Raw genomic sequence first — 25,656 nt, 5'->3', positions numbered from 1 at the left:
AACAATATCAGTTTGTGTTTGGCCAAGTTGTCCATCTTGATATTCAAAAACAAGATTAGTTTTTGGGCATCTTTTAGACGTTGAAACAATCTTCATAGAGAACAATTAAATGTGTCCATTTGAGAGTGGAGTATGTTATCCCTCAATCAGAATCAGAACCGTTTATTGCCAAGTACGTTACACATACAAGGAATTTGACTTGGTGAATGGTGCATAACAATAAAAAAGAGTTGTTGTGTGCTATGTGTGCACTAAACAAATGTTTTTACTTCTAAAACACACAAACACGCACACAAACATGACACATTTCCTAATATGGGTATATATCCTGGAGTATCTTGGCCTATTTGCTTTATTGGGTGTTAATGCTGCAATCAAATGAATAACAGAATAATATCTTTGATATCTTCTTTCACAACTCAAAGTCATATCACTTGTCCTCCGCCTCTAAAAAATGCAAGCATTGTGCAAACAGCTCCTGTGACTTCCTCATTCACATTTGTGGTTTTTGAGTGAGAAAGCAACCTCCTTTTATACTTCACTTGACATTTGCTGTCTGCCTTCACTTTTGATCGCAGCACACTGAGGCAACAGTGATGGCAGACTCGACTTCTTTGCCACTTCAACAACTGATTGCTTCATTTGACAACTCTTGTCTGCCAAAAATTCTACAAGTTTGCTCTGGAGTGTATTTCCAAGGTAGGCATTTGATTGCATTGTTGGTTGTGAACGGAAACTGTGAGGGCAGATGAGGACAAAAGAGATTACAGATTATTTGAAGATATTAGATCACTACAAATCCTAACCTGTCTGGATATATGTTTTGTGTCATTGTATCTATTGCATACATTTGTATGTTTCCTTATTTTCTCAAACCCAAATCAGACGTTATAGCCAAATAAGATAGTGATTATTTGTTTTAGTTGAAAGGTTTTTATTTCTCATGAATGGTAATTATGAATATTTATTTTGTAGTAGTTTAGAATTGTTATCTATCCCTGATATACCTGCTCATTACTGATCTTGTTATTTAGTTCCTTCTTTGGTCAAATTCTCAATCTCCGTTTCAGGGTCTATATATGAACTTTCTGGGAGTGAAGTGAGCTTTTCTACTGGGGATCTAATAAAGGTTATCAGCATTGAGCTGCTGTCAGTTTGCTGCGAAGACATCGGCAACAATGAGACGTTTGAGCTGCCTATCAACCACACAGGTTGGTCTTTAGACACGATTCTTGTGAGAACGGCTAGTATTGCTTCATAGCTGCCCGCTGACACTTGGTGCTCTTTCCTCAGGTTTGTTCAAGGTCGTTCCAGATGAGATGCCGTACGGTACCATCGAGGAGCTGGTGAGCCTGAGGCCCGTGGGCTTGGAATCCTGCCTTCCCTTCACGTTCACCAGCCGCTCCAAGATCAGCGTTGGCGATTTCACACTGGGGGCCGACAGAGCTTTGACGGTGCTCTCCATTGAGCGGCATGAGGGCCAGGAGGATCAGGTGCGCTGCCACGTTCGAGGACAACAGGAAGCCTCCGCAGAAGTGTGTATCCCAATTTCTTCCCAAGGGGAGTTCAGAGAGTGCGAAAGCGAGGAGCGCTTCACTCTGCAGGAGATCATGTCCTCGCCCAGCCTGCGCAGTCGACAGTTTCGCTTCGTCAACACCACCAAGTGTGAACGGTCCCTTGCCCTCAGCCCAATATACCAGGTCCACGCCATCATGAGCAGTGAGAATAACTTATTTTCATTTTTCTTATATGTTATCTGTATCTTGCAAACAGATTATTTCCATATTGTTTATCTGATCAAAATGTATTCAAAAATGTTGTGTGTAAATTACCCTTACCCTTTTTTTTGTAAGTTGTTGTTTGCCTGCTTACATGTGTCCTCGACTACTCCTGAATGCTTTTCTGTTGCCTGTTTGTTTGTTCATATATCGTCAAGGTGGCCGGCTTATTTGCCCGTTCTTTCATCTCTTTCCTCTCTACTTTAAAAAAATATATATATATTTTAAAATTATCTTTTTTTAATACCATTATTATCCTTATGACGATGATTATGATAATAATTGTTTGTATAATAATTTTTCTTCTTTCTCGTTGTGTGTCAATCACAGTGGAATGTGGTTTTGGTTTACTCAAGGATAAGATCTTAAAAACCCAATCATTAATCATTAATCAGTATCATTTAAAGTTTTACACTGTATACTTTTACTAGTTATACTTTTGCTTATAGTAACGGTTCTGAATATATTTTCTATCACTGAAGAAGCACACTGTACTTCATCAAGTTCCTCTTCTGCATTTGTTAATGTAATTTCTGTAATTTGTTTTGTACAGTGAGGAAAAACATCTTCAAGTTTCCGTCCAGCTTAGAGGTGGATGTGGTCGATGTCACCGAGATGTGCAATGATGTGAATTTTGTGACCCCGCTCAGTCTGACGGAGGTCCTTTCCCAGCCGGAGGAATCCTTCCCGACAGTAGTAGAGATATTGGAGGGCCCAGAAACCCACTCTCTGTTCAGGTGCAGCTGGCTGCCAGAATTTAGCAAGACCAGCCACCTGGTTTTCCACAAGATAGGAACATCTGCCATGGTTTTAATATCCAGCTTGAAGAGCCGAAAGACACAGCAGTACTTCCTGGTATCTCAGCAATATGGTGGACGATTACGGAGGCGGCCAAGAGAGTTTAATTCAGTGTACGAGCTGTACGTAGCTTCAATCCAGGCACCGGGTCTGAAGGTGGGTGTAACAAGGAGCTTTGAGGGAGATGAGGAGGAAGGACTGCCTGCCCTCAGTGTGGGCGAACAGCTGGAGGTTGTTCGCTGCGAAACAATGGAGTTGCCTTGTGATAGCAGCCAGGGACAGAAGCAGGCCGTCGAGGCTCTTTTGTGTCAGCGTCTCCAAGAGCCAGATGATGATGATGATGATGATGATGATGATGATGATGATGATGATGATGATGAAAAGGAGGTCAAGCAGGGGGATGAGAGAGAGGAGATCTTTCTGCCTCTGTACATGCAGGGTCACTTTGTGGAGGTGATCGCCGATAACAAGAAGTACAGACTCAAAGACTTGGGTAAGCAGTTTAGTTTGCCACTGGATGTGAAAGTGGTGAGCCGGGATACCGAACTCGAGACTGATCCCCTGTTTGGGTTTGCATGTCTCAGAATAGAGGAGGCCCTGTTAGAGCCCACCATACAGGCAAGCTTTCTGCACAGGCCAGACCACTGTTTCGAGATCCCAACCCAGTGGCTCTCCATGTCCGTCTCTTTTACCCAGGACGCCCTGCCATGGCCCAGCGGTCAGCCACCTAAGTGCCATGTGGATCGGGTTACCGAGGTGACAGACACGTTCCTTTATGAATTTCGCAAACAGGGGAACTCAGATGCAGCTCCTCCACCTCGACCACCAAAGCGAACTCCGTCATCTTCGCAGTCATCCAAAAAATCCTTAAAGAAAACATCCAAGGCAGGCAAGTCCAAGCAAGGACCGGACAAAAGAGTCCCAACCAAGGAGTTAGCCGATTTGACTTTGAATAGCAAAAGAAGGCCCCCAGCTCCTCCACCTCCAGTAAGTATGGCTTTTCACACACGTATGGCAGTCCCGCAAGCTATTTAGAATCTGTTGTGCTTGAGATGAGGTTGTGTGTCTCATCTCGCTCTGTAAAACACACCACAGTGTAACATCTGTCACAGATAAACACATTTTCTCACAATGTGACATTGAGGAAATCTTAATCCGGTCAGAAATGGCAGGCTATGCAAATACACGATGCTTCCACTTTTTGCTGTGGTAAAGAAGGCGTGCATGTAATACAGCTGAATGTTTCTGACTTCCTCTTATCGTGCAGGCTATCTTGGACAATCAACTGCCGCCACTTGTACCCCGCAAGCACGCATCAGCTCAAGGGACAACAGGCAAGGCTCTGCCAAACACTTATGTGGAAATGGAGGAGTCGAAGGAAAAAGGTGAAACTCTTATTGCAGACTCTTATCGCATAGATTACAGCCATACTGACAACACTTAAAGGACAATTCTGACATTATTCTATCCTTTTTATTAAGACCAAACCAACAATTCTTTAAAAAATGCTACGTTACTAATTATTACAGAGGGACACTGTAGTTAGCAAATGTTACTCCATGGTGCATTCGTTTGGGACGACTTTTGGATACAGATTAATACACATTTGATGCTCTAGTTTTTATTTATGGCACCACTGATTGATTAACTGTAACCCTTCTTCTCCTTCTTCTTCAGGAAAGCTGCGTGAAATCGCAGCAGATGTGGACAGCGACCATGACTATGAAACTATGGATGAGACCTTCGCAATCGTAGTGAAAAAAGCAAATGAGAATGTCTTATGTTTCAAAAGTTTTGCAAAACCGCAGCAGCAGAATATGTGATATGGGTGGCTGAAGTTAAGAATGACGAAGGAGAATGTCTTATTGCAGTTTTTAAGCTCTCTTATCTCGAATAATTGTATTTTATTGTACCAGTGTGGCATAGACTTGTATTGTGAGTCTTTATAGTCAGACCAAGCAACATGTCCATGAAATCCTAAATATTGTTTGCATAAAATACCATTATACTGTGCAATTCTTAGCAGTTTTTTAGTCCATCCTAGAGCATCAGCAACACCTTCCAGTATAATAGTCAAATCACAACACCACAAACAGCCTTGAAAATGACCAGAGTTGAATCATTACCTTGTTGCCTCAGAGTAATGCATATTTATAAGCTTCCCAGAGTATTACATTTTATTGTACAGGCATTTAATGATGTATGTGGAAACCTCCTATAGTATCAACATATAAATACAAACTATAAAGAGAAAAGGCTCAAACCAGTCTGGGAGGCACGAGTCTCAGTTAAATGTGTAGCTTCTCATGTAATGGCCATGTAACGGTAATACAATAGCAGAAGCGCTCCCAGTTGTGACATCAAACTAATGATCTGAGAGTACAAAAATGTGCCACACAGTATCAAATCCTATTTTTACTTATTGTTTTGTTTTGAAATGATGGTTTTGACTCACTGCCAAAGAATTAACAAAAGGACAAATCAAGTTGATGTACTCTCCATTTCTTTCAAGGTTGGAACCATTTATTTCAACACCATACTGTAGATTCATTTGTCTAGAGTTTTATTTTGTATTTAAGAGATGCATCATCCCTATTAAAGTGGCTTCAGAATCAACTCAGACCGATGTGGTTTATTCAAATTTGATTCAAAGCTGTGAACCAGCGCAACCTTGTTGACAGATGTGTTGGTCTACATTTCTGCATCCTGCCCCAACTGAATATGCCACAGGTGGACTTAATCAAGACAGACATCTAAAGTGGGACCCTAAGATACCGGATGCAAAATAGTTACTTCTTACACATGAAAATGAAATATTTCTGCATTTACATGTTAATTAATTTGCACAAATTGCACGGGAAACGGGGGTTGTAATCGTCTCAAGTGAAGGTTAAATATAAAATGTGGAAAGGTGAAAGGGCCGTAACAATTTCTAAGCCCACTGTACAGACTACATTATGTTTGAAAAATGTAACTTAAAAAGTGTATGTTTAAATTATGAAACAAGAGTTCCTGGTAGACGACCCAACTGTATTTTGTATAATCTTTTAATTTTGGCAAAAGTAAAGTTACATAGACAAAAACATATTGAGTACTAACGTTCCAAATATTAAAAATTACAAAATGCTTTAACAATGGAGGTGAGAAAAACAGAATAACAGTATTAACAACGGCTTCCTCAACAGCAACACCTTTGGGAATTGCAAAATAGCAGAAGTGACCTCAGGATGACAGGATGTGTGCGTGAAAGGGTCTCGCCAAACCTAAACCATGTGTTCTTCAACTAACGCCAACCACAGAACCTGAACAGAGAAAGGATTCTCGGGGCCGAGAGGTTGTGATTCTAATACGTATTGACTAGTATCGCATTAAACTCAGATAACTGGTGACAGAACACGAAGGAGTCTATTCGTCGTTGTCTGTTGATTTGTAGTGATCTTCGTCGATGGTGGAGAAGATGTGACCTTCGTTGCTTAGGAATTCCACTGCTTGCCTGTTCAAGCACAAAGGGAGATATGAATAATATGTATTATCTTTTTATATAAACACAGTGAAAATCATTAATTCAGTGTCAATGAGCCATCTCCCGAAAGTCACCCGATAATATCGTTAATTCAATGCTCTGCCTATCATCTCAGGGAGAAGTCGTTAATAGTAACTGACTTTACTTTCCAAATTCACCAGAGTGTAAATATTATTTTACGGGTTATCCCTTTACGACTTAAAGCGGAACTTTGCTTACTTTATGACATTCATGCTCATGATTCCGAGTCTCTGCTTCAGCTCCTGAATGCTGATGCCCTTTGCGTCGCGGCTGCCTCTTATCAAACTCAGCACCTTGTGAGATAAACGACATATTAGAAAACATGCACACAGCCTCAAACTGCAAATACATAAAAACATTTTTGCTGAGTGAACTATTTTCATGTCATTCATTGCTATAAGGAGGGACAGGAAGTGAGAGAAACTGAGCATCATGTGGTGCAACTTCTTTCTCTGTGCATATGTGAAAAGGCAAATATCAAAATCAAATATTCATTTGTAGATACGGTTTTTGTCCACATTGTTTTCTCGTAATTAAGGAACTTGATTATGACCTATTGATCACAAAGTCTAACTTCTCTCTAATGGTCAAAAGTCCATAAATTAGTGTTAACAGTCAAATTCATTCATGACAATTTAAAAGTAGTGTCTTAACATTAACACATAATTTAAGCTCACCTGGTTCTGGTTTGCACTTAACCCATTGTTAACCATGTCGTTGGCACCTTCATAGCTCCCTCCCCGGCTCTCCACGGCCGGTCGAGAGATCGGCGTGACGTCACTGCCCGTTCCTCCTCCTCCAGCACTCGACTGAAAGAGACACAAAACAAAGCTGTGGTCACTGTTTCTTGTTACAGCACAAAGAACATCCCCAAAGATAGAAGATGCATACTTAGAAATGTGGAACGAGCTAATTCCAGTCCTGCGAAAAAAGGTCTGAGAAAAGCAAATGTACTGCATAACAGTGTTTTACTGTATACTCTCCTCGTAGAAGAGTTGTACAACAAACATCATGTTTGCTCTTTTCAGCTTCACATTGATGTGTGTGGGTGTTTTTGCCAGCTCATCGGTATCTTTAAAGTGATGGGATGTTCATACTAAATGAGTTTCTCAATGCTAACTTAAGCAGGACACGATAGACTGATAGCTCAGGTTTACGTTTAAGATGTCTCACCATGGCTTGAGGTTTGCAGAGCGCCAAGTGCGCTTGAACAACCTCCAGCATGTGCGAGGTGATTTCATTCATGTCCTCCAGGGGCCTGACACCGAACGCCACGACAGATCTGTGGTTCTGAGGAAGACAAAGGGTTTACACGCTCAGTCAATTTACAAACTGGCCCGAATTCACAGAAAAGCTACTTGCTAGCAATTACAACATCACAAGTGCACAACCGCTCATGAAAATAGCTTCCGTGCCAAAATGTCAAGTGGGGACATGGCTTCACAAGAGATCACAAAGCAGTGGTTCCTCTTTCTTTCTAGGTACTGTGGAGAGGATTTTTAAAAAAACAGGAAACTCACCTGAAAGGAGCGCAGGTTGCCAGAGACTTTGACATATGTGCCCGGAGGCAGGACAGTGCTGTCCACACCGGGGTCCTATAGACACATCGAAACAACAGCGTTGCTAAGAGGCTTGATTCGGGTAGTTTACCAAAAAAAAAAAATATGCTTCAGTTTCTGAACAGGAAATAAAACAACGTTCCGCTTTTTACTGTGTTTACTTGTGGCAAAATTGGTCTGGGTGTTGGTCTTCCATTCTGCTGGTATGACCTTCTCTATGCTTGCTTAATCCACTCAGTCTATGTGTTTCATGTATATATTGTACATTTTACAAAAAGTGACCTCGTGCACATTGATGAACAGCAATGATCTCTATTGTTAAACTACCAACCAAGCGATCAAATGTTCTCGCGTCCAAAAATAAACTAGTTCTCCTTATTTGTGACAACAACCTCAGTCGAAACAGGAAATGTTTACAGTGCATCCGGAAAGTATTCACAGCGCTTCACTTTTTCCACATTTTGTTGTTACAGCCTTATTCCAAAATGGATTAAATTCATTATTTTCCTCAACATTCTACACACAACAACCAATAATGACAAAGTGAAAACTGTTTTTTGCAATTTTTTGCAAATCTATTAAAAATAAAGAACGAAAACATAACATGTACATAAGTATTCACAGCCTTTGCTCAATACTTTGTTGAAGCACCTTTGGCAGCAATTACAGCCTCAAGTCTTCTTGGGTATGATTCCACAAGCTTGGCACACCTATTTCTGGGCAGTTTCTCCTATTCTTCTTTGCAGAACCTCTCAAGTTCCATCAGGTTGGATGGGGAGCGTCGGTGCACAGCCATTTTCAGATCTCTCCAGAGATGTTCAATCGGGTTCAAGTCAGGGCTCTGGCTGGGCCACTCAAGGACATTCACAGAGTTGTCCCGAAGCCACTCCTTTGTTATCTTGGCTGTGTGCTTCGGGTCGTTGTCCTGTTGGAAGATGAACCGTCGCCCCAGTCTGAGGTCCAGAGCGCTCTGGAGCATGTTTTCATCGAGGATGTCTCTGTACATTGCTGCATTCATCTTTCCCTCAATCCTGACTAGTCTCCCAGTTCCTCCCGCTGAAAAACATCCCCACAGCATGATGCTGCCACCACCATGCTTCACTGTAGGGATGGTATTGGCCAGGTGATGAGCAGTGCCTGGTTTCCTCCAGACATGACGCTTGGCATTCAGGCCAAAGAGTTCAATCTTTGTTTCATCAGACCAGAGAATTTTGTTTCTCATGGTCTGAGAGTCCTTCAGGTGCCTTTTTGCAAACTCCAGGCGGGCTGTCATGTGCTTTTTACTGAGGAGTGGCTTCCGTCTGGCCACTCTACCAAACAGGCCTGATTTGTGGAGTGCTGCAGAGATGGTTGTCCTTCTGGAAGGTTCTCCTCTCTTCATAGAACAACACTGCAGCTCTGTCAGAGTGACCATCGGGTTCCTGGTCACCTCCCTGACTAAGGCCCTTCTCCCCCGATCACTCAGTCTGGCTGGGCGGCCAACTCTAGGAAGAGTCCTGGTGGTTCCAAACTTCTTCCATTTCCGGAAGATGGAGGCCACTGTGCTCATTGGGACTTTCAATGCTGCAGAAATTGTTCTGTACCCTTCGCCAGATCTGTGCCTCGATACAATTCTGTCTCGGAGGTCTACAGATAATTCCTTGGACTTCATGGCTTGGTTTATGCTCTGATATGCACTGTCAACTGTGGTACCTTATATAGACAGGTGTGTGCCTTTCTAAATCATGTCCAATCAACTGAATTTAGCACAAGTGGACTCCAATCAAGTTGTAGAAACATCTCAAGGATGATCAGTGGAAACAGGATGCACCTGAGCTAAATTTTGAGTGTCATGGCAAAGGCTGTGAATACTTATGTACATGTTATGTTTTCGTTCTTTATTTTTAATAGATTTGCAAAAATTTGCAAAAAACAGTTTTCACTTTGTCATTATGGGTTGTTGTGTATAGAATGTTGAGGAAAATAATGAATTTAATCCATTTTGGAATAAGGCTGTAACATAACAAAATGTGGAAAAAGTGAAGCGCTGTGAATACTTTCCGGATGCACTGTATATTTTACAGTCATTGAGATTTATTACAGTAGCGTTGTTTAAATTGTTTGTGCGAGGATCAAAGCTCCGTCACTGACCTCCGTGTCCACCCACTGCTTCACGTCCATAGGGGCACCGGTCATGTCGTCGACCTTGTACTGGATGTTGGTCATGGATTTGTCTGTGCTCCTGATGATACCCACGATGGTGACCTAAAAACACAGAACACGAACCGTTGTCCAACAGTGAGATCAACAAAAAGTGCCTTACAGATTATGTCCATTTGAATGCTGAAATAAGAAGTTGATCACTAATCTGACAACTAGGGATGTTACTAACAACTATTTTAATAATAGGTTGATCTGAAGATTATTTTCTTGATTAGTCATTGTTCTCTATTAAATGTCAGCAGTCCAAACCCTCTAGATCAGGGGTCCCCAACTGGCGGACCGCGGTCCGGATCCGGACCCAGATGCAGTTGCATCCGGACCCAGGACCTAAAACCGATAGATAACTTGGAATTATACATGCTACAAGGTGAATTTATACTTTAACCGGCGCAGTTTATTCAGCCGTTACGGTACTTGGTCAGCGGTGCAGGAAACACACCGACCAATGCGTTGTGAATCACATCACGTGATGCAGCTCAGCCAATCAAATATGGGTATTCTGACAAGTTTCGAGTGAGATTTACACACACCGTGACACATGGGGCTGAGACAAGGAAATATAGAGAACAGCAGGAGAATTTCCCTATTCAGAGAAGTTATCTCACATGACGTTCTCCAAAAAGAGAAACGTGTTCAGAGAGAACAGAATTCATAAGCAAGAATTAAAAGACTCTTATATGTTAATTCTTCCCACAGGCAGTTAAAACCAGCATGTCTCATATGTTCAGAAACCGTAACTATTGATAAAAGCGGCAAATGACGCACACTACGAGGCAAAGCACAACTCTTTTGAACAAACGTACCCACTCACATCTGAAATGAAGACACAGAAAATAAACTTAAGAGCACAATATGATCAGAATCCTAACACATGACTTCACTGTCCAATGATGTTAACAGAGAGAATAGAGCTGAAACAATTGTTAATAACCACAGATAAAGTCCATGAACGCTCATTTCTATTTTTAGATGACAAAAATCTAATATCGTGGCTTTTTTATTGACATCACTTCACACCTGAATGAACTGAATTTAAAGCTGCAAGGCAATTCAGTGAAAGTAGTTTTTCTAAAATGAATTACTTTATTTTAAGATGCACATTTTTGAAAAGCTTTCTGTTGTGTCAGTTATTCTTTATTCCAGCCCTTATTGTACTTGAAATGAGAAGAACATTTATTTATGTATTTCTATGTATTATTTATAATTAGTGCTGGGCAACGATTACAATTTTTAATCGCGATTAATCGCATGGATTTTTTGCCATTAATCGCATTGTTATGGCAAAGTTCAATAATGAATTCAAAAGTAGTGTATTGCACACTTTTATTTTAAAAGTACTTCTATATGAACAAAAGGTCAATTACATTTGGTTTGCAAACACTTTAAACACATCAGGTTGTTGTTAACAGCAGTATTCCCTTTACACAGTAGCAGTTATATTTCTTCACTATCTGTGCTCAGTGTGCTGACTGTATGTGAAACATTCCACTGCTGTGCAACAGGAATAATATGTTTCAGCACATTTCAGCAAAATGTCTATCTTCTGTCTTCATGACAGTCAGAGCATGTGAATGCAGCTCTACTGTTCATTAATATAAGAATAACAATTTAGGTGCATTTTCCCTTTAACTCACGAGATGCAGGTAGCATGTTTTATACTTAATGTGAATATAATTCATACTTTGCTGGCATCTTATTCTGAAAACAGGATGTTCGTCTGAAGAAACCGGATGTTGTCTCACGTTAATATTTCCGCTAACTTTCAAAGCCCTTCGCTCGCTCCCGATCTGTGCACCTTGAGAACGTTCCTCAGACAGACATATTCCACAACACTAACCGGCTGCAGTTTGTATCCACTTCTCTGTAGCATCTGTTAGCTTGTCTTGCTTTAGTTTATCTCTACTTCTCCCACACGCTGCATCAACGTAGTCTGAAGACTTCCTCCACCGCTGCCAGTGAGCAATGGACTTTCAAAATAAATAAAAAATAAGAAAAATGCGTTAACGCGCTATAAAATAATTGTCGGCGTTAATTAATGAATGCGTTAACGCGATAATAACGCGTTAACTTGCCCAGCACTATTTATAATCCATCCAGTTCAATTTGGAACTGAAAATAATAATTTGTTAAAATATAATTGATGTGTACTTTCTTTATTTGATTTGACAGTTGTTGACTACACAGAGACGTTGTTACTACTACTAAACTTCGTGAATATATTTATATATATGGCACTAAATAGCGCGAGTTAGATATTATTGTAATGTTTCGGACCTTTGCCCGAGGAGATTTTCTCAATCTGGACCTTTTGGAATTTTAGTTGAATACCCCTGCTCTAGATATTCAGTTTACTATAATATGACACCAAACCATCACCATTTGAGAAACTATAACTTGTAAATGTTTGGCTTTCTAGCTTGATAAATGATTGAAACAAATCATTCCAGCTTTCTGTTGTCTCTTGTTGAATATCTTTGAGCTTTGGACTGTTGTTGTTGTCATGTTGTGCCACTTTGTAGTCTCTGCTTTGCTTCTTCTCACCTGAGCAACTTCAACGTCTCCTACTTTGAAGGCCTCGTCCACCTGGGAGGCAGACATCAACTGAGAAACTGTGCAGGGGATTATCTGTGAGGCCCGGGTTCTCTGCAAAACACGTCAGTAGTCCATCAGTACAGGAAGAGATGTCAACAAAAGCTTTTGATAGGCTGATAAACGTCATCTATTCAGAATATGAGTGTGCAATTTAAGGGATGATGTTGATTTGATTTTGTTGCTCTATATCTGTTTTAAGTTTCCAGTTTGTTATGAAGAAATTGTAGTGTAACGTCAGACTTCAGTCACGTTACGAACCCCTTTCTTCTCTCCCTGGGATGCGGAAGGTGATGCAAAGCCCCCTGGAGACTGAGTGTAGCCTCCGACCATACTCGACTCATTGTTTCCTCCTGAAGAAGAAGAAGAAGAAGGCAGACAGTTGAGATGAATGGCCGTTTGTTCTTCCAATTAAAAAAACGTCACCACCTACCACAACAACAAAGTAGCTAGTGAGCTAACTAACAGGTACTTAATTAAGTAACTGTTAGTCAACAGTGTGGTAATTAAACTCACCCTGGTTCCACATGCTGCTTCCTTGTAATTAAGATGATATGTTAATAATACTGTGGAGCAGGTACAACAGCCACACGCCGTTCAGTATACTTCCTTGTAGTCAAGCGCGCCAAACTCAATATACGGCGCATGCGCGTAGCAAAAGTCCCGCGAACCCACGTTAAACGCGGGGTGTTTTAGCCCTGATTTTGGTTGGTCAGACAGTAGTTCTTCCATTTGTGTGTACAAATACTATCTTTGCCGCTGCTTAAACTCGCAACAATGGCCATAACCATACATTTAGCACCGAATTACAAATTTGTGGTTGATATTGCTTGTTGGACCTGTATACAGCACTGAAGAAAGGACTGCCTGAAAGGCAACACTCGGTGCTGAATACGTAACACTTGGTTTAATCCAGAGCTGTGCTGCCTTCAAGTTATGTTGGACATATTGCTTTTACTACGAAGAGGTTATTGTTGCATCCGTGGCAATTGGACAATTGCTGTGTAAACGATACCAACAGTTTAAAAGTCTCATTTACTTGATAATATATATTTGTCAGTTAGGAATCGTATAGCGTCATATAATATGTATAAAATAAGGTTAGGCTGTATTTTATCAAGCTTTTAACAATTCCGAATTCTAAAATATCCTAATATTCACATTCTAGATGTTCTTCTGCTGGAGTAATGTCGTACTGTCGACAATCAACTGCCAGGTGAGATATTTGCTTCCTGTGACAATTTCAAATATTATCTACAGTTGCAACCACATCTCCGGGAAGTACGAGGATCACCTGAAGGCAGCATGCCCACTTTAAGACATTTTTAATATGAAATATTACATTTACAGTAATTGAAACATTTACACACGGATTAAATAAAACACACGCACCACTTGTGATGTGAACACATACAGATATTGTACTACTCTGCCTCAAATGTAAATGCCAGAGGTCAACTGTAAAAAATAAGCGTACTAATTTTATCTTCAGCCCACATAAAAATAGTTTGCATGGAGCACGGAAGGTATGACTCAAAGTTATAAAGAGAACGGTATGTACTGATTAGTGTAGGCAGTATATGGAGCATATAAATATATTGTCTAGTCATTACACTGTTCAATCAATTAATCGTTTGAGTGGACATCATTTTTTGACTTATTGACCACTGTTATAGCTTAGGTTACTACGGTTGATTTGTTCTGGTCCTGCTTCCCAAGATCTGTTTAAGTGCAGCTAGCCAACTTCTCCTTTTAATTCAGAAAAAAATGCACACTTGCGTTTGAACGTCTATGGCTGACAGGTGTAGAAGTAGATAAGATAAAATAAGATAATCCTTTATTAGTCCCGCAGTGGGGAAATTCAGGTTGATAATCTTGGTTTTAATTAAATTGAAACAATAGATGGAACAAATATAGAGTATATCTTTTGCAGAGAAATCCCAATGGACCACCTTCGGGCTAAAGACGCGTCATGAATAGCTGCATCTTATCTTTATTTGCCCTTTATAGACTTACCTCTCAGACTTGGACTTGACTTTTGTTGGACTTTTGATTTCTTCGACGAGTTCAACATGTCCACAGTAAGGCTGCTCCTATCTTGGCTGCTTTTTAAAGAGGTTGCTGCACTGTCAGGTAAGTTATATTGTTGTACGTTAAAATGTTTATAGCGCGGGGACGACTTCATATGCGCAATTACGCATCGTTTTTACCCAGGAAACTTCTGGCACATCACGGATCACCACTGGGACCCAACATACAAACTGACCGATAATCCTGAACTTGTGTGCGCATCGAGTGGCAAACGACCCGCAGCCAATGCGGGGAAATTTGGAGACTATGCTTGTGATTCGCCATGGCTCCTTATAAACTCCTCTGTGTATGCCATGAAGGTTATTCTACCTGACCCGGACTTCATCGTATGGACAGGGTATGTATCCACTTTAGGTGGGATTGTAACATGTTTCACGAATCTTGCTGGCTTGTTGAGTCCCAAAAAAAACAAAACACTTTCCCCACTCAGGATTTAATCCTTAAAACGATCTACTATCTATTTTTTTGCTGCTCAGAGATGACACACCACATGTAGCCAACGAGGATCTGGGAGAAGAAGCAGTGCTCCACATTATCAGTAACCTTACCCACATTATAAAGCAGGTGTTTCCAAGTAAGTGTGAGGTCAAGAGACATCGTGTGTAGCCTATTTAAGTGAGCAAATATCTGGAATCAACATTTACAGTGACGTTGTAGTATGGATGAACTTATATTATTGTACGTTACTGCCCTTCTTTAGACACCAAAGTGTACTCTGCCCTGGGCAACCATGACTACCACCCTAAGAGCCAGCTTCCTGCCGGCCCAAACTACATGTATAACCAGACAGCTGAAATGTGGCAGGACTGGTTGGATCCAGAGTCCAGAGTAACATTTAAAAAAGGTTGATGGAGTCTCCTGTGATACTTTGAGATGAATACTTTTGATAATAACACAATTGTTTTTCCCTAAGAATCAATAAATTACCTCATCTATTATTTAAAAGCACACGTCCAATTGTGTCATGCATTTTACACAATGTTTTTCTTCACATAGGTGGATATTACACAGAGAAGCTGCTGAATCGAACAGGTTTCAGGATGCTGGTCCTTAACACTAATCTCTACTATGACCAGAACAAGCTGACCCGGGACATGGACGACCCAGCGGGCCAGTTTAGCTGGGCGGACCAGGTTCTTACAGAGGCCGCCATCAACAAAGAAAAGGCAAGGCGCCTAGTCTATCTGTGCCTTGTAGCAGGTGTTGAATTCAATTTAAAAGATATTTTTTTAATCTCTGCATACAGTAGAGGGTAATAAATCATTCAGTGATTAATGAATAACTCATTCCTCTTTTTTGCTGGTTACCATGGTTAACCGGAAGAATACTTTCAGTTTACATCCCCCTGTATAAACAATCATCTCACGGAAGAGAGGTGAACGTTCAAAAGCAGACGCTTCCTCAATCTAAGGGCGGGGGGGCCCAATTCATCTCATGCTTTGCAAAAAGATGAGCGCATTGAAATAGTGTAACTCTGTCTACCTCGAATGAAAATAGACAATTATTTCTAACTCTGCACTGGTTTCACTTCCAGGTGTACATCATTGGTCACGTTCCCCCAGGTTTCTTTGAGAAGAAGAGAAGTAAGCCGTGGTTCATGCCTAAATTCAACAAGCTATACTTGGACTTAATTCAGAGGCATCACTCAGTCATACTTGGACAGTTTTTTGGCCATCATCATACCGATAGCTTCCGGATGTTTTACAACTCAGAGGGTAAGTTCTCACTGTTGGAATACTATTGCCACTATAGTGCTTTCTCCTGTTTTACATGTTAGTGTTGATTGGTATTTATATTGTTTAGTTTTTACTCGTTCATTTCCTCACTGTTATGCACAGTGACTCACGCCTAGTGTCCAGATGGTACCTTTGACCTTTAGGCCCATAATACTGTGTTAATCAGGCTCTCCTATCAGTACGATGTTCCTCAGCCCAGGCGTCACACCGTGGAAAACAACACTTCCTGGAGTCAAGGATGGAGCAAACAACCCTGGGATCCGTGTTTTTGAATACGACCCTGAAACGCTCCTGGTCAAAGTAAGTCAAGGCCAGTCTGTATAATTTCATTTCACATATGTCTTTCTTAGCTGCAATACACAACCTCAACACAAAAAAAACAAAATACTTTATTGTTTCGTTTCTGCTTTTCAAACCACACGTTTGAACACACTCAGGATGTGGTGACGCATTATCTGAACCTGACACACGCTAATGCAGCCCGCGGACGCTGGGAGAAGGAGTACCGCCTGACAGAGAGCTTCAGACTACCAGACGCCTCCCCGGCCTCCATGCATCAGGTTCTAGAGCGCATCGCTAACGACCGCTGCTACCTACAAAAGTACTATGAGTTCAACTCAGTCAGCTACGACCTGACAGAGTGTGACAGCGACTGCCGCGTTGACCACGTGTGTGCAGCCAGAGACGTAGACTTTGACAGGTATGAACACTGTCTGGAGAAGGAAAGGGCAGCTGCCATTCATGGTGGGTTGCTGCCGGTCCTCTCCGTGGCTGTGAGTCTGGTGCTGGCCAATCGGTGATGATGATCAATATATCAAAGATGATTTTTAATATATATTATTGACAATTCAGGGAGTTATTAGATAGAAAAACTGAAACTCAAGATCAAGATTATTGCTGTCATGTAAATATTTACCAGTTAACATCATAGGATGTGTTGTCACGTTCTAAATCATATGACATAATTTAGGTGAGTCATGCACTAGATGCACTTAAAAAAAAAAGAAAAACTTTGGCTTCCGCAATCTTTGGTGAGCTTGTTTTATTGGTGCTGTTTTAATACTACATTTCCAGTCAATAGAAAAAGACTATGTGGTATTCATGTGGCTCAAGTACATAATCATTCTGGATCAAATCCAGACTTTTGTCAAATGTTTATTTCCTCACTAGCTTTCATGTCAAACTCTACTGTATCTATTTAATAAAACCAGAAAATGCTAAAACAGTTGTTTATTGGTTGAATGTCATTTTAGCAGCAAGAATCAATGCACCAGTATATACTATATATATATATATACACACACCATATCAGTATTATTGCAACAGTAAATCTGTTGGTTAACATAAATTGCACTTAATCACGCCCATATAATTTAGTAAAACAACAACCTGTTACTAAACATATCAGATTAAGCTGTATTATCTGAGTTCTATATAGCTTATCCCATATCGCTATATAAAGATGTAATTACTTTTTAAATACTGTCAAACTTAAGTGGGAACTCAAAATGTCATAAAATGCCAGATGCTGGACTTTGGGCCTGCTGTGAAGACACATTTATTGAATATGTGCTCGAGCAGTGTATTTGATTGACAAGTTGACGATAATGTCGCAGTCCCTTGGGTCATGACCGTGCAACGATTGGTTGGTGAGTCCGTTCACATGATCAAGACCTGTTTAGCTGAGGTGAAAGGCTGCATCGCTGTGTCCAGAGCTTTGCCGTAGTCTTGGAGGCCCACCTCAGTGCATGCAGGAGCCGTCAGCTTTCCCTGCTGAATGAGGTGGCACAGCTCATCCAGCATGGCTCTGAATGCGTTTCCATCTAAGGAGGGAGAGAGAGTGTAATTTCTCATGAGAATAATTTCAAGAGACTTATTTGATGAAAGAGGAAACTTCATGCTGACTCACCGCTCGAGTGATCTCTCTTCCACTGCGTGACCCAAAACCCCCGAACCTTCACGTCCTTGAAAATAAGAGCACTCTGGAGAGAACAAGTTCAGTGAGCGTACTGAGAGAAAAGTGTGCCTGTGTAGTGAAATGTTACATGTAGGAGGTTTCATCTTACCACGGGGACAGTAACTGGCTGTTTGGCCATCCCTCCATACGTCACCATAGATCCTCCATACCTGGAATACATGGGAATTATTGCATTTTATGATTCAATTTTCTCGTCAGTGTAAGATATTAAACATCAAAGATCATTCAGCATCCTCACTGTAGATGACGGAGCAGCTCTGTTGCGCTTTTGCCTCCGACTCCGTTCAGTGCCAGTTTAGGCTTCGGACAGGTCTTTCAAAAAAAAAAAAAAAAAAGAGAAAGAGAAAGAGAAAGAGAAAGAGAAAGAGAGAGAGAGAGAGAGAGAGACACACACACACATCTTTAAATTAGGACTGTTTATTCATTACATATATCTACATATGTTATTATCGCATCTTTGAAGTCTTCGGACCTTGAACAGTTCCTTCATCTCCGGCCGCCTCAGTGCCTCTTCTTTGATCACATGAGTTCCTCCCATGGCCTTCAGCCTATCACTGAGCTGTGTGAACTCTGGCCTTTGAAAAGGAAGAAACAATGAAGAAGTTCACGACAGTCGTAAATTCTAGCACACACATAAAAAAAAAAAAACTCTGTTTCCGTTACCCTTGGACAAAAGACCCCATTATCTCACAGTCAGGTGGACTGATTACCTGGGCCAGGGATTAGGACGGAAAAAGTTGAGTCTTCTGAAAACACTTGATATACTTGAGTTCACCTGTCTCTGACGACGTTGATGGTGCTTATCCCCCTCGCAGCAGCAATCTGTATTACAGCCTGCCCAACTCCACTGTTGGCTGCATTCTGGATCACAGAATCACCTGCAAGGACCGTAGATTGAGCGAAACTGTCACATTAAGATGGCTGAAAGTACTGCACAGCATGCCATGTTTTTAGAGATACCTTAGGCAGGAATACTCTATCCTCAAGTCTCCATTTAGATTAGTATTTTATCAGCACATGAAATGGGCGTGTTGTTCCCATCATGTGTCTACCAGCTTGCTTGTGGACTAATGGACATGCTTTGAAGGTGCATGATCCCTTAAAATGCAAGTTCACGCTGCAAATACCACTGAACAGGGCAGTGGCTTTAATTTCATTTCAATGACTGAAGTAAGGACTACTTCTGTAAGTCAACTGTGCTTTAGTACTTTATTACTGAGAGTTTCCGCAACCAGGAAGTTGTTGGTTTCATTAACCAAGATGGTTGCTAAAAAAAAGAAACGTAACCAACATTTCCTTTTGGAAGTGGAACCATAGTAAAATATGTCTTCCCCTGTATTTCAGTGGCTTGTGGTTCTATGAAGGAAAATAATATTATGACTATGTGCGTGGAAATGGTTACCTGGCTTGAGATCTTCAAAGTCAGAGAGCATCCTGAAGGCAGTGCAAGGATTCACCCCCAGTGTGGCAGCGGACAACAAGGGAATGTCATTTGGTAGCGAGATGACATCGTCCTCCGCTAGCACGGCCACTGTCCTCCAGGTCCCTGCTCACACAAAGGCACAAAACTCTTAAGCGACCCTGTGGACTCATTCATGTAATACAAGCTTCTGTTGTTTTTTTGTTTTTTTACCTAAACCAGCATCTTTTGGAATGACCCAGTCTCCTGTTTTGAGGGACGTCACCTGGCCACCGACTTCTACGATCTGGGCCACTCCCTCGTTGCCCCCGACCGCTGGGAGGTCAGGCAAGATAGCATAAGTACCTGAAGAAGAAAAAAAACAAAACACTGTCAGATAAACAACTTATCTTCAACCTTCCAAAAAATAAATAGTGTGTTTGGTTTCTTGGCTATCTTGGTAGAGCTGCTTCCAAATGAAGTTACTGTGCTGCTGTTTGGTGCGGAGGTAACCAACAAACCAAGTACCTTGAATCATGTTGATGTCAGACGGGTTGATTGGAGCTGCCAGCATTTTAACGAGGACATCCTTTGCCCCTATGGGGGGCAGGTCTACATCTTCCAACCTGACAACCAAAAACATTCAAGTATACAAAAGCACGTATTCTCCATTTTTTGGGGCGTTTGGTGACAGCATTCTAAAGTATGAAATACAGCATATATCAGGCTTAGTCACATAGCACGACTGTGTCCAAATACATCCATTGTGGTCCCTAGTGTTTATCAAGACGCGGACCGGTTTAGGTATGTCTGAGCAAAGAAATACTGGAAACTAAAAACTGCTCATTTGAATCCTTAAAGAAGACAATAGCATTATTTGTTTTAATATTTTTCAAACAGGCTGAGACACCCCAAAACAACGTATCATCAATGTATTACCATGTAAAATATAAAACAGTGCATTAACAGTGCAATGCACTGTTTTTTTTTTATCAGTGCTGAAACACTCCTCCGCGAATCGCCACCTTATCGTGGTGGAGGAGTTTGAGTGGCTCAGTGATCCTGGGAGCTATGTTGTCCGGGGCATTAGCCCCTGGTAGGGTCTCCCAAGGCAAACAGGTTTCAGGGGAGAGCCCAGACTAAGAGCGGTTCAAAACGACCCCTATGATAGTTAGCCCACGGACTTTAGCCACCTCGCCCGGACCAGGGAAACCGGGGCACCCTCCCGGAGCCAGACCCAGGAGGGGAGCTCGTAGGCGAGCGTCTGGTGGTCGGGCTCAGCCCGAATAAACACCATGGAGCAGCCACCCTGTGGACCCACCACCCGCAGGGACAAGCATCGGGGTCGGGTGCTATGCAGACTGGGCGGCGGGTCGGGCGGGAGGCCTGGGCATGCCGATCGCCGGCGGCATAGACTAGCTCTAGGGACGTGGAACGTCACCTCGCTAGCGGGGAAAGAGCCGGAGCTGGTGCAGGAGGTGGAGCGATACCAGCTAGAAATAGTTGGACTCACCTCCACACACAGCGCTGGCTCTGGAACCAAGCTCCTGGAGAGGGGTTGGACTTTGTCCTTTTCCGGAGTTGCCCAGGGTGAGAGGCGCCGGGCGGGAGTGGGGATACTCACGAGCCCCCGGCTGAGTGCCGCTGTGTTGGAGTTCTCCCCGGAGAGCGAGAGGGTCGCCTCCATGCGCCTACGGGCTGCGGGGAGCAAGGCTCTGACTGTGGTTTGTGCTTATGCACCAAACAGCAGTTCGGAGTATCCGGCCTTCTTGGAGTCGGTGGGAGGGGTCCTGGAAAGGGCGCCGCCTACCGACTCCATAGTTCTCCTGGGGGACTTCAACGCTCACGTGGGCAATGACGGGGAAACCTGGCGGGGGGTGATTGGGAGGAACGGCTTGCCCGATCTGAACCCGAATGGTGTTTCGTTATTGGACTTCTGTGCTTGCCACGGTTTGGCCATAACGAACACTATGTTCGAACGTAAGGTGGCTCATAAGTGTACCTGGTACCTTAGGCCGGAGACTATCGGGTTACTTTGGCAAATGCACGTCTAGTTAAACCGTTAAAGAGCATATTTAGCCACATGAACTGTAGCTAACGTTACTGTATTGCATTTGCAGGATCGCAAGAAACGAATGCACTATACGTGCAGGCTTACTGAACGACTTTTGAAGGGTCCCCGTGTTTTCTGAACAGAAGAGCCTTGCTTGTTAGTACTGCAGGTCCAGCTGAATGACTGAAGAGAGACCCGTTTTCCCAGCGCCTTGAACATTTTAAAAGAGCAGCAGCGTAGCTTCCTCTGCAGGCTGTCTGGCTTCTTAAACAGAGCGGCAGCCACATGGCGACCCAAGAGTTAACTTTCAATTATGAAATAATAACCCCACTACTCAATAACATGTGCCATTTCAACTGTGCGTTTTACTAGCATTCCTGTTACTGCACGGCCATGTTGGATTTGGGGTTGTGTCATTGAAAATATAAACACAGAGTAGCGCCCCTGGTGGATAAACGCGGTAGTTCACTTCTTATAGCCGTGACATGGTACAGTACTTTGGGTTGCAGGGGGTTACCAGGCAGAGAAAAAGAGGAATGAATTACTTGCTGTGGTGTCTCACTTCATGTGCGCGGTGAGCCTTTTACCCAGAAGTTACTGATTACCACACATGACTGAGTTGATGATACATAGAAATCAGTGGTGGAATGTAACTAAACTGCTATAGTCTAGGAAATGCCATCAGAAATTCTCAGAATCATGATTCCATCTTCATATGCATTGTTTTGTCAGAATAACCATCCAAAGATATTCAATGTACAATTAATATCATATTGTTGGAGAAAAGCAGCAATTTCTCACATTTGAGAAACTATTGATTTTTTTTGCTGAATAAAAGGACTTAAACAATTGTTGCGATTTTTATTTTTATAGATAACTAAAGTTCCAGCACTACACTATTGTACTTTTTACACCACTACATCTATTTGACAGGTATAGCTAGTTACCTTTTTTATTCTTAAGCTTAGTTTATTTAGCTTTGACCGTGTACACCATTAAAATCCTGGGTAACACTTTGTAATAAGGCCTTCTTTATAATTACAAGTTCTAATAAATAAACAGCTGTACTAATATGTATTAGAAATTCACTTAAGACTTTATAGATTAATCTAACTATTAATATTTGGTAACATTTGTGTTGTAGTTTAATACAATCCATTTGTCTTAGATTTTGAATGCAAGCTTTTTTTCAGTTGCAATCTTACTTGTTTACAGTATCTGTTCTAAGAGCAAGAAAAAAACAGGCAAAAAGACACATGAATATTGACATATTTACTAGCAAATGGAACAGATCTTAACATATAGAAACATAATCACTGTAATACTTTGAAAAGCCTACATGCTGCTCATTGAAAAACTAGCCATTAAATCAAGATAAGATGACTCAAGATACATGTTTTATGGCAGTAAACATTGATACATTCATCAGTAATAAATGCAAATTTTCTTTTTTTGGAAGTAGCTCTAGCCATTTATCTGATAATCTTTCTGGTTACCCTAATCTTATAAGATACACCACAGATGAAATGGCTGATGGTCACAAACAAAATACACCATGAAAAGCACACACAATGCAAACTGTGATGCAGAACGCTTCGATGTGCTTCAAATGTTGCCCTGAGCACATCATCTTACAAATCCTCAGATTTTCAAAGTATATCTGAGCCGTCGAACACCCGACAAACCGATCACAATAACACACCACTGAGGGGTCACAAAGATTTGTTGCAATCAGAATGTCTCTCATGGACTCTAGTTCACAAATGATACTTTGAAAACATAACTAAATACAGCAGAATATTGCAAACATTACAATAAAACACTTTCATTCAACCTTTTATCTAAATAGTGGGTGTCAGAATCCAATTAATATGTTTGACAGATGATTTAGTGATTTCAGGGATTTTTAAGAAAGTTAATCACAGAGATTAATAACAAAAGTCATCCACGTGTGTCCTTTTTTAATTAAATGGAGAATAAGGAAAATGTTCAAGTTAGAGGTTATACTGGCACTGCGACCACAAGTGGTAAATTCAACATAAAAACACACAGAAAAGTCAACTGTTCCATCTAATCAGAGCGCTTACTTAAACAATCTTTCTGTCCTTTCACATCCTGAGTTATCAAGTTTTATTTTCTTTCATCAATTCTTAAAATAAACACCACCTAACAGCAGAGTATGACACAAGATTTGAGTGTTAAATCATCCATGACACATTCTTTTTGTCTTAAGCATTGATAGTCTGAAACACCAAGTATCGGCCATGTGTTGAGATGAGACAACCCCGGATTATATACTACTAGCCCCAATCCCTTTAACAACATTCTACTATATCCCCATCTACAACGATTATAGAGGAAAGAAATACAACAATAGTGGAACATTTTCTTATGTCAAGTTATGTCAAAGAGGTTAAACTATAAAGAACATCATCAAACTGGGTGCGTGAAGTTGACAAAGTATGGGAGACAAAAAGCTTATGAATATCAATCACAATCATTTGTATTCATTGCTTTTTTTTTTGGCCATAATCTTAGTTTTTTTCTTCCAAGCAAAAAAGAAACTGCTGAACTAAGACATTCCTAAACCCATTTTACTTTGGCATCTTTGTTCTCCGCTTGACATCATGCGGATGAACACTCAGTCTCTTCTTAGTCTTGTATAAACCCTCCTCGACTCCTTCAAATCAATCTGAAGTATTCCCTGAGTTTTCAGATGAGCCTATGAGTGGAGTTGAGTTTTTTTTTCTTCTTTTCCCTAACCAGCGACCGACTGTATGTGGTATATGAAAATCTAAAAAATAGAATATAAAACATGGAACGTATTCAAAAAGAGATTAAACTGAGTATGAAAATGAATTAATGCATCTTACACATGATTAGTGCAGAGTAACATTGCATTGGGTTTGGCATAGATTGGAATAACAATGGGACTCTCTTACAAAAGGCTCATTGTTCATAAAAATAAATTTAAAAAAACAAATTGATACAAGGCAAAGGAAAAACAAACTCAAAGTTTACGTCAGTCCTCATAATTCTATGTACCTGTACAGTATGTACTGTATATTGTTAGTGTGTTGCAGTATTACTGTTACACTGCATTCATACGGCATCGAATTATTGTTTAAGGACAATGACCGTGATTTATCAAGCACATATGTACAAATTACACGAGTACCTTGATGTTAAAAATGGGTGACCCAAATATATTCTCATGTCATATATAGCTTTGAATGACATTTGGCAGTTATTTTTAATGTCTACTAGAACAATAATGGCTTCAACAGGAGCAGAGGAAGAAGTGGCAGCACTCTTGGATGAAAATAAATAAGTAGTATGATTTTTTTTTTTTTTAAAGGCTTTAGAATAATTTTACATATATATTATTTGGGTGTAAAAGTCATGTCAGCATCTCCTGTAAAACGGGAGTAAATGCTGATTAGCTAGCTAGTTCTACATGCTCCTCCGTGCAGGCTTGGTGTTCCTGAACTATTACCCTACTAAGGGTTATAGGGAGGTAATGTCTTAAATAACTACCTAGAAATGGATCACACTGGATATAAAATACCAGCCTTCCCACTGGCAATATTATGTTTTTTTCTGCCTCATTTTTTATTCAAGTATCAAGAGGAGAGCTAGCTGGACCCCTCAGTAACTCAGTCCAGTTCAAGTATCTTATTACGTGTGATGACGTGTTGGGTTTAGTATCACATTGGTTGGAATTCTATCAAATCCAAGTTGAGGTGACTATAAAGCAGCAGTATTTCACACAGCAGCCAATAGAATGAGAGCATACTGTGGATGGAAAGTTGACCAAGCTCTCAGAAATGTTAAAGAGCAACTTAACAGCAGGCTGAAAAACTGTGTTTTGCTGCCCTCTGTGGTTGAGATTTAAGAGTGACTACACCCAGTCTAATAAGTACAGCTGA

At 41.1% G+C, this 25,656-nt stretch overlaps 4 protein-coding genes across 6 annotated transcripts; 2 read left to right on the top strand and 2 right to left on the bottom strand.

Annotated features, from left to right (window-relative positions):
• Window positions 1-555: 555 nt before the first annotated feature.
• themis2 (thymocyte selection associated family member 2) lies at window positions 556-5,192 on the top strand. The gene is made up of 6 exons (XM_076106704.1): window positions 556-699; window positions 1,071-1,211; window positions 1,294-1,719; window positions 2,332-3,563; window positions 3,844-3,961; window positions 4,254-5,192. The coding sequence occupies exons 1-6, from the start codon at window positions 597-599 to the stop codon at window positions 4,397-4,399; spliced, it is 2,166 nt and encodes a 721-aa protein (XP_075962819.1). The 5' UTR covers window positions 556-596; the 3' UTR covers window positions 4,400-5,192.
• A 413-nt stretch (window positions 5,193-5,605) lies between these two features.
• rpa2 (replication protein A2) lies at window positions 5,606-14,544 on the bottom strand. Of its 2 annotated transcripts, none has more exons than XM_076106710.1 (9): window positions 14,487-14,544; window positions 12,732-12,823; window positions 12,423-12,524; window positions 9,810-9,923; window positions 7,641-7,715; window positions 7,294-7,410; window positions 6,798-6,929; window positions 6,319-6,413; window positions 5,606-6,069 (listed from the first exon to the last, which is right to left on the bottom strand). In XM_076106710.1, the coding sequence occupies exons 1-9, from the start codon at window positions 14,542-14,544 to the stop codon at window positions 5,982-5,984; spliced, it is 873 nt and encodes a 290-aa protein (XP_075962825.1). In that variant the 3' UTR covers window positions 5,606-5,981. The 2 variants fall into 2 exon arrangements, with proteins under 2 accessions (XP_075962825.1, XP_075962824.1); XM_076106709.1 differs by lacking the exon at window positions 14,487-14,544 and adding an exon at window positions 12,987-13,096.
• smpdl3b (sphingomyelin phosphodiesterase acid like 3B) lies at window positions 13,427-17,520 on the top strand. Its single transcript, XM_076106705.1, has 9 exons — window positions 13,427-13,686; window positions 14,481-14,603; window positions 14,685-14,898; window positions 15,038-15,135; window positions 15,262-15,405; window positions 15,558-15,727; window positions 16,096-16,276; window positions 16,464-16,597; window positions 16,735-17,520. Exons 2-9 carry the CDS (start codon window positions 14,543-14,545, stop codon window positions 17,095-17,097), a joined length of 1,365 nt encoding a protein of 454 aa, XP_075962820.1. The 5' UTR covers window positions 13,427-13,686; window positions 14,481-14,542; the 3' UTR covers window positions 17,098-17,520.
• Window positions 17,325-22,118, bottom strand: mecr (mitochondrial trans-2-enoyl-CoA reductase). 2 transcript variants are annotated; one of them, XM_076106706.1, is made up of 10 exons: window positions 21,833-22,118; window positions 20,203-20,300; window positions 19,909-20,040; window positions 19,678-19,821; window positions 19,051-19,153; window positions 18,748-18,850; window positions 18,514-18,587; window positions 18,364-18,424; window positions 18,207-18,279; window positions 17,325-18,120 (listed from the first exon to the last, which is right to left on the bottom strand). In XM_076106706.1, exons 1-10 carry the CDS (start codon window positions 22,012-22,014, stop codon window positions 17,957-17,959), a joined length of 1,134 nt encoding a protein of 377 aa, XP_075962821.1. In that variant the 5' UTR covers window positions 22,015-22,118; the 3' UTR covers window positions 17,325-17,956. The 2 variants fall into 2 exon arrangements, with proteins under 2 accessions (XP_075962821.1, XP_075962822.1); XM_076106707.1 differs by lacking the exon at window positions 21,833-22,118 and adding an exon at window positions 21,188-21,782.
• Window positions 22,119-25,656: the final 3,538 nt, after the last annotated feature.

The sequence above is a fragment of the Anarhichas minor genome, unplaced genomic scaffold, assembly GCF_050575085.1.
Source record: "Anarhichas minor isolate MPS153535 unplaced genomic scaffold, ASM5057508v1 ptg000035l, whole genome shotgun sequence".
In the NCBI taxonomy this organism is placed as follows: domain Eukaryota; kingdom Metazoa; phylum Chordata; class Actinopteri; order Perciformes; family Anarhichadidae; genus Anarhichas; species Anarhichas minor.
Note: the sequence above shows the minus strand (reverse complement) of the source record. Positions and strands in the feature narration are given on the sequence as shown.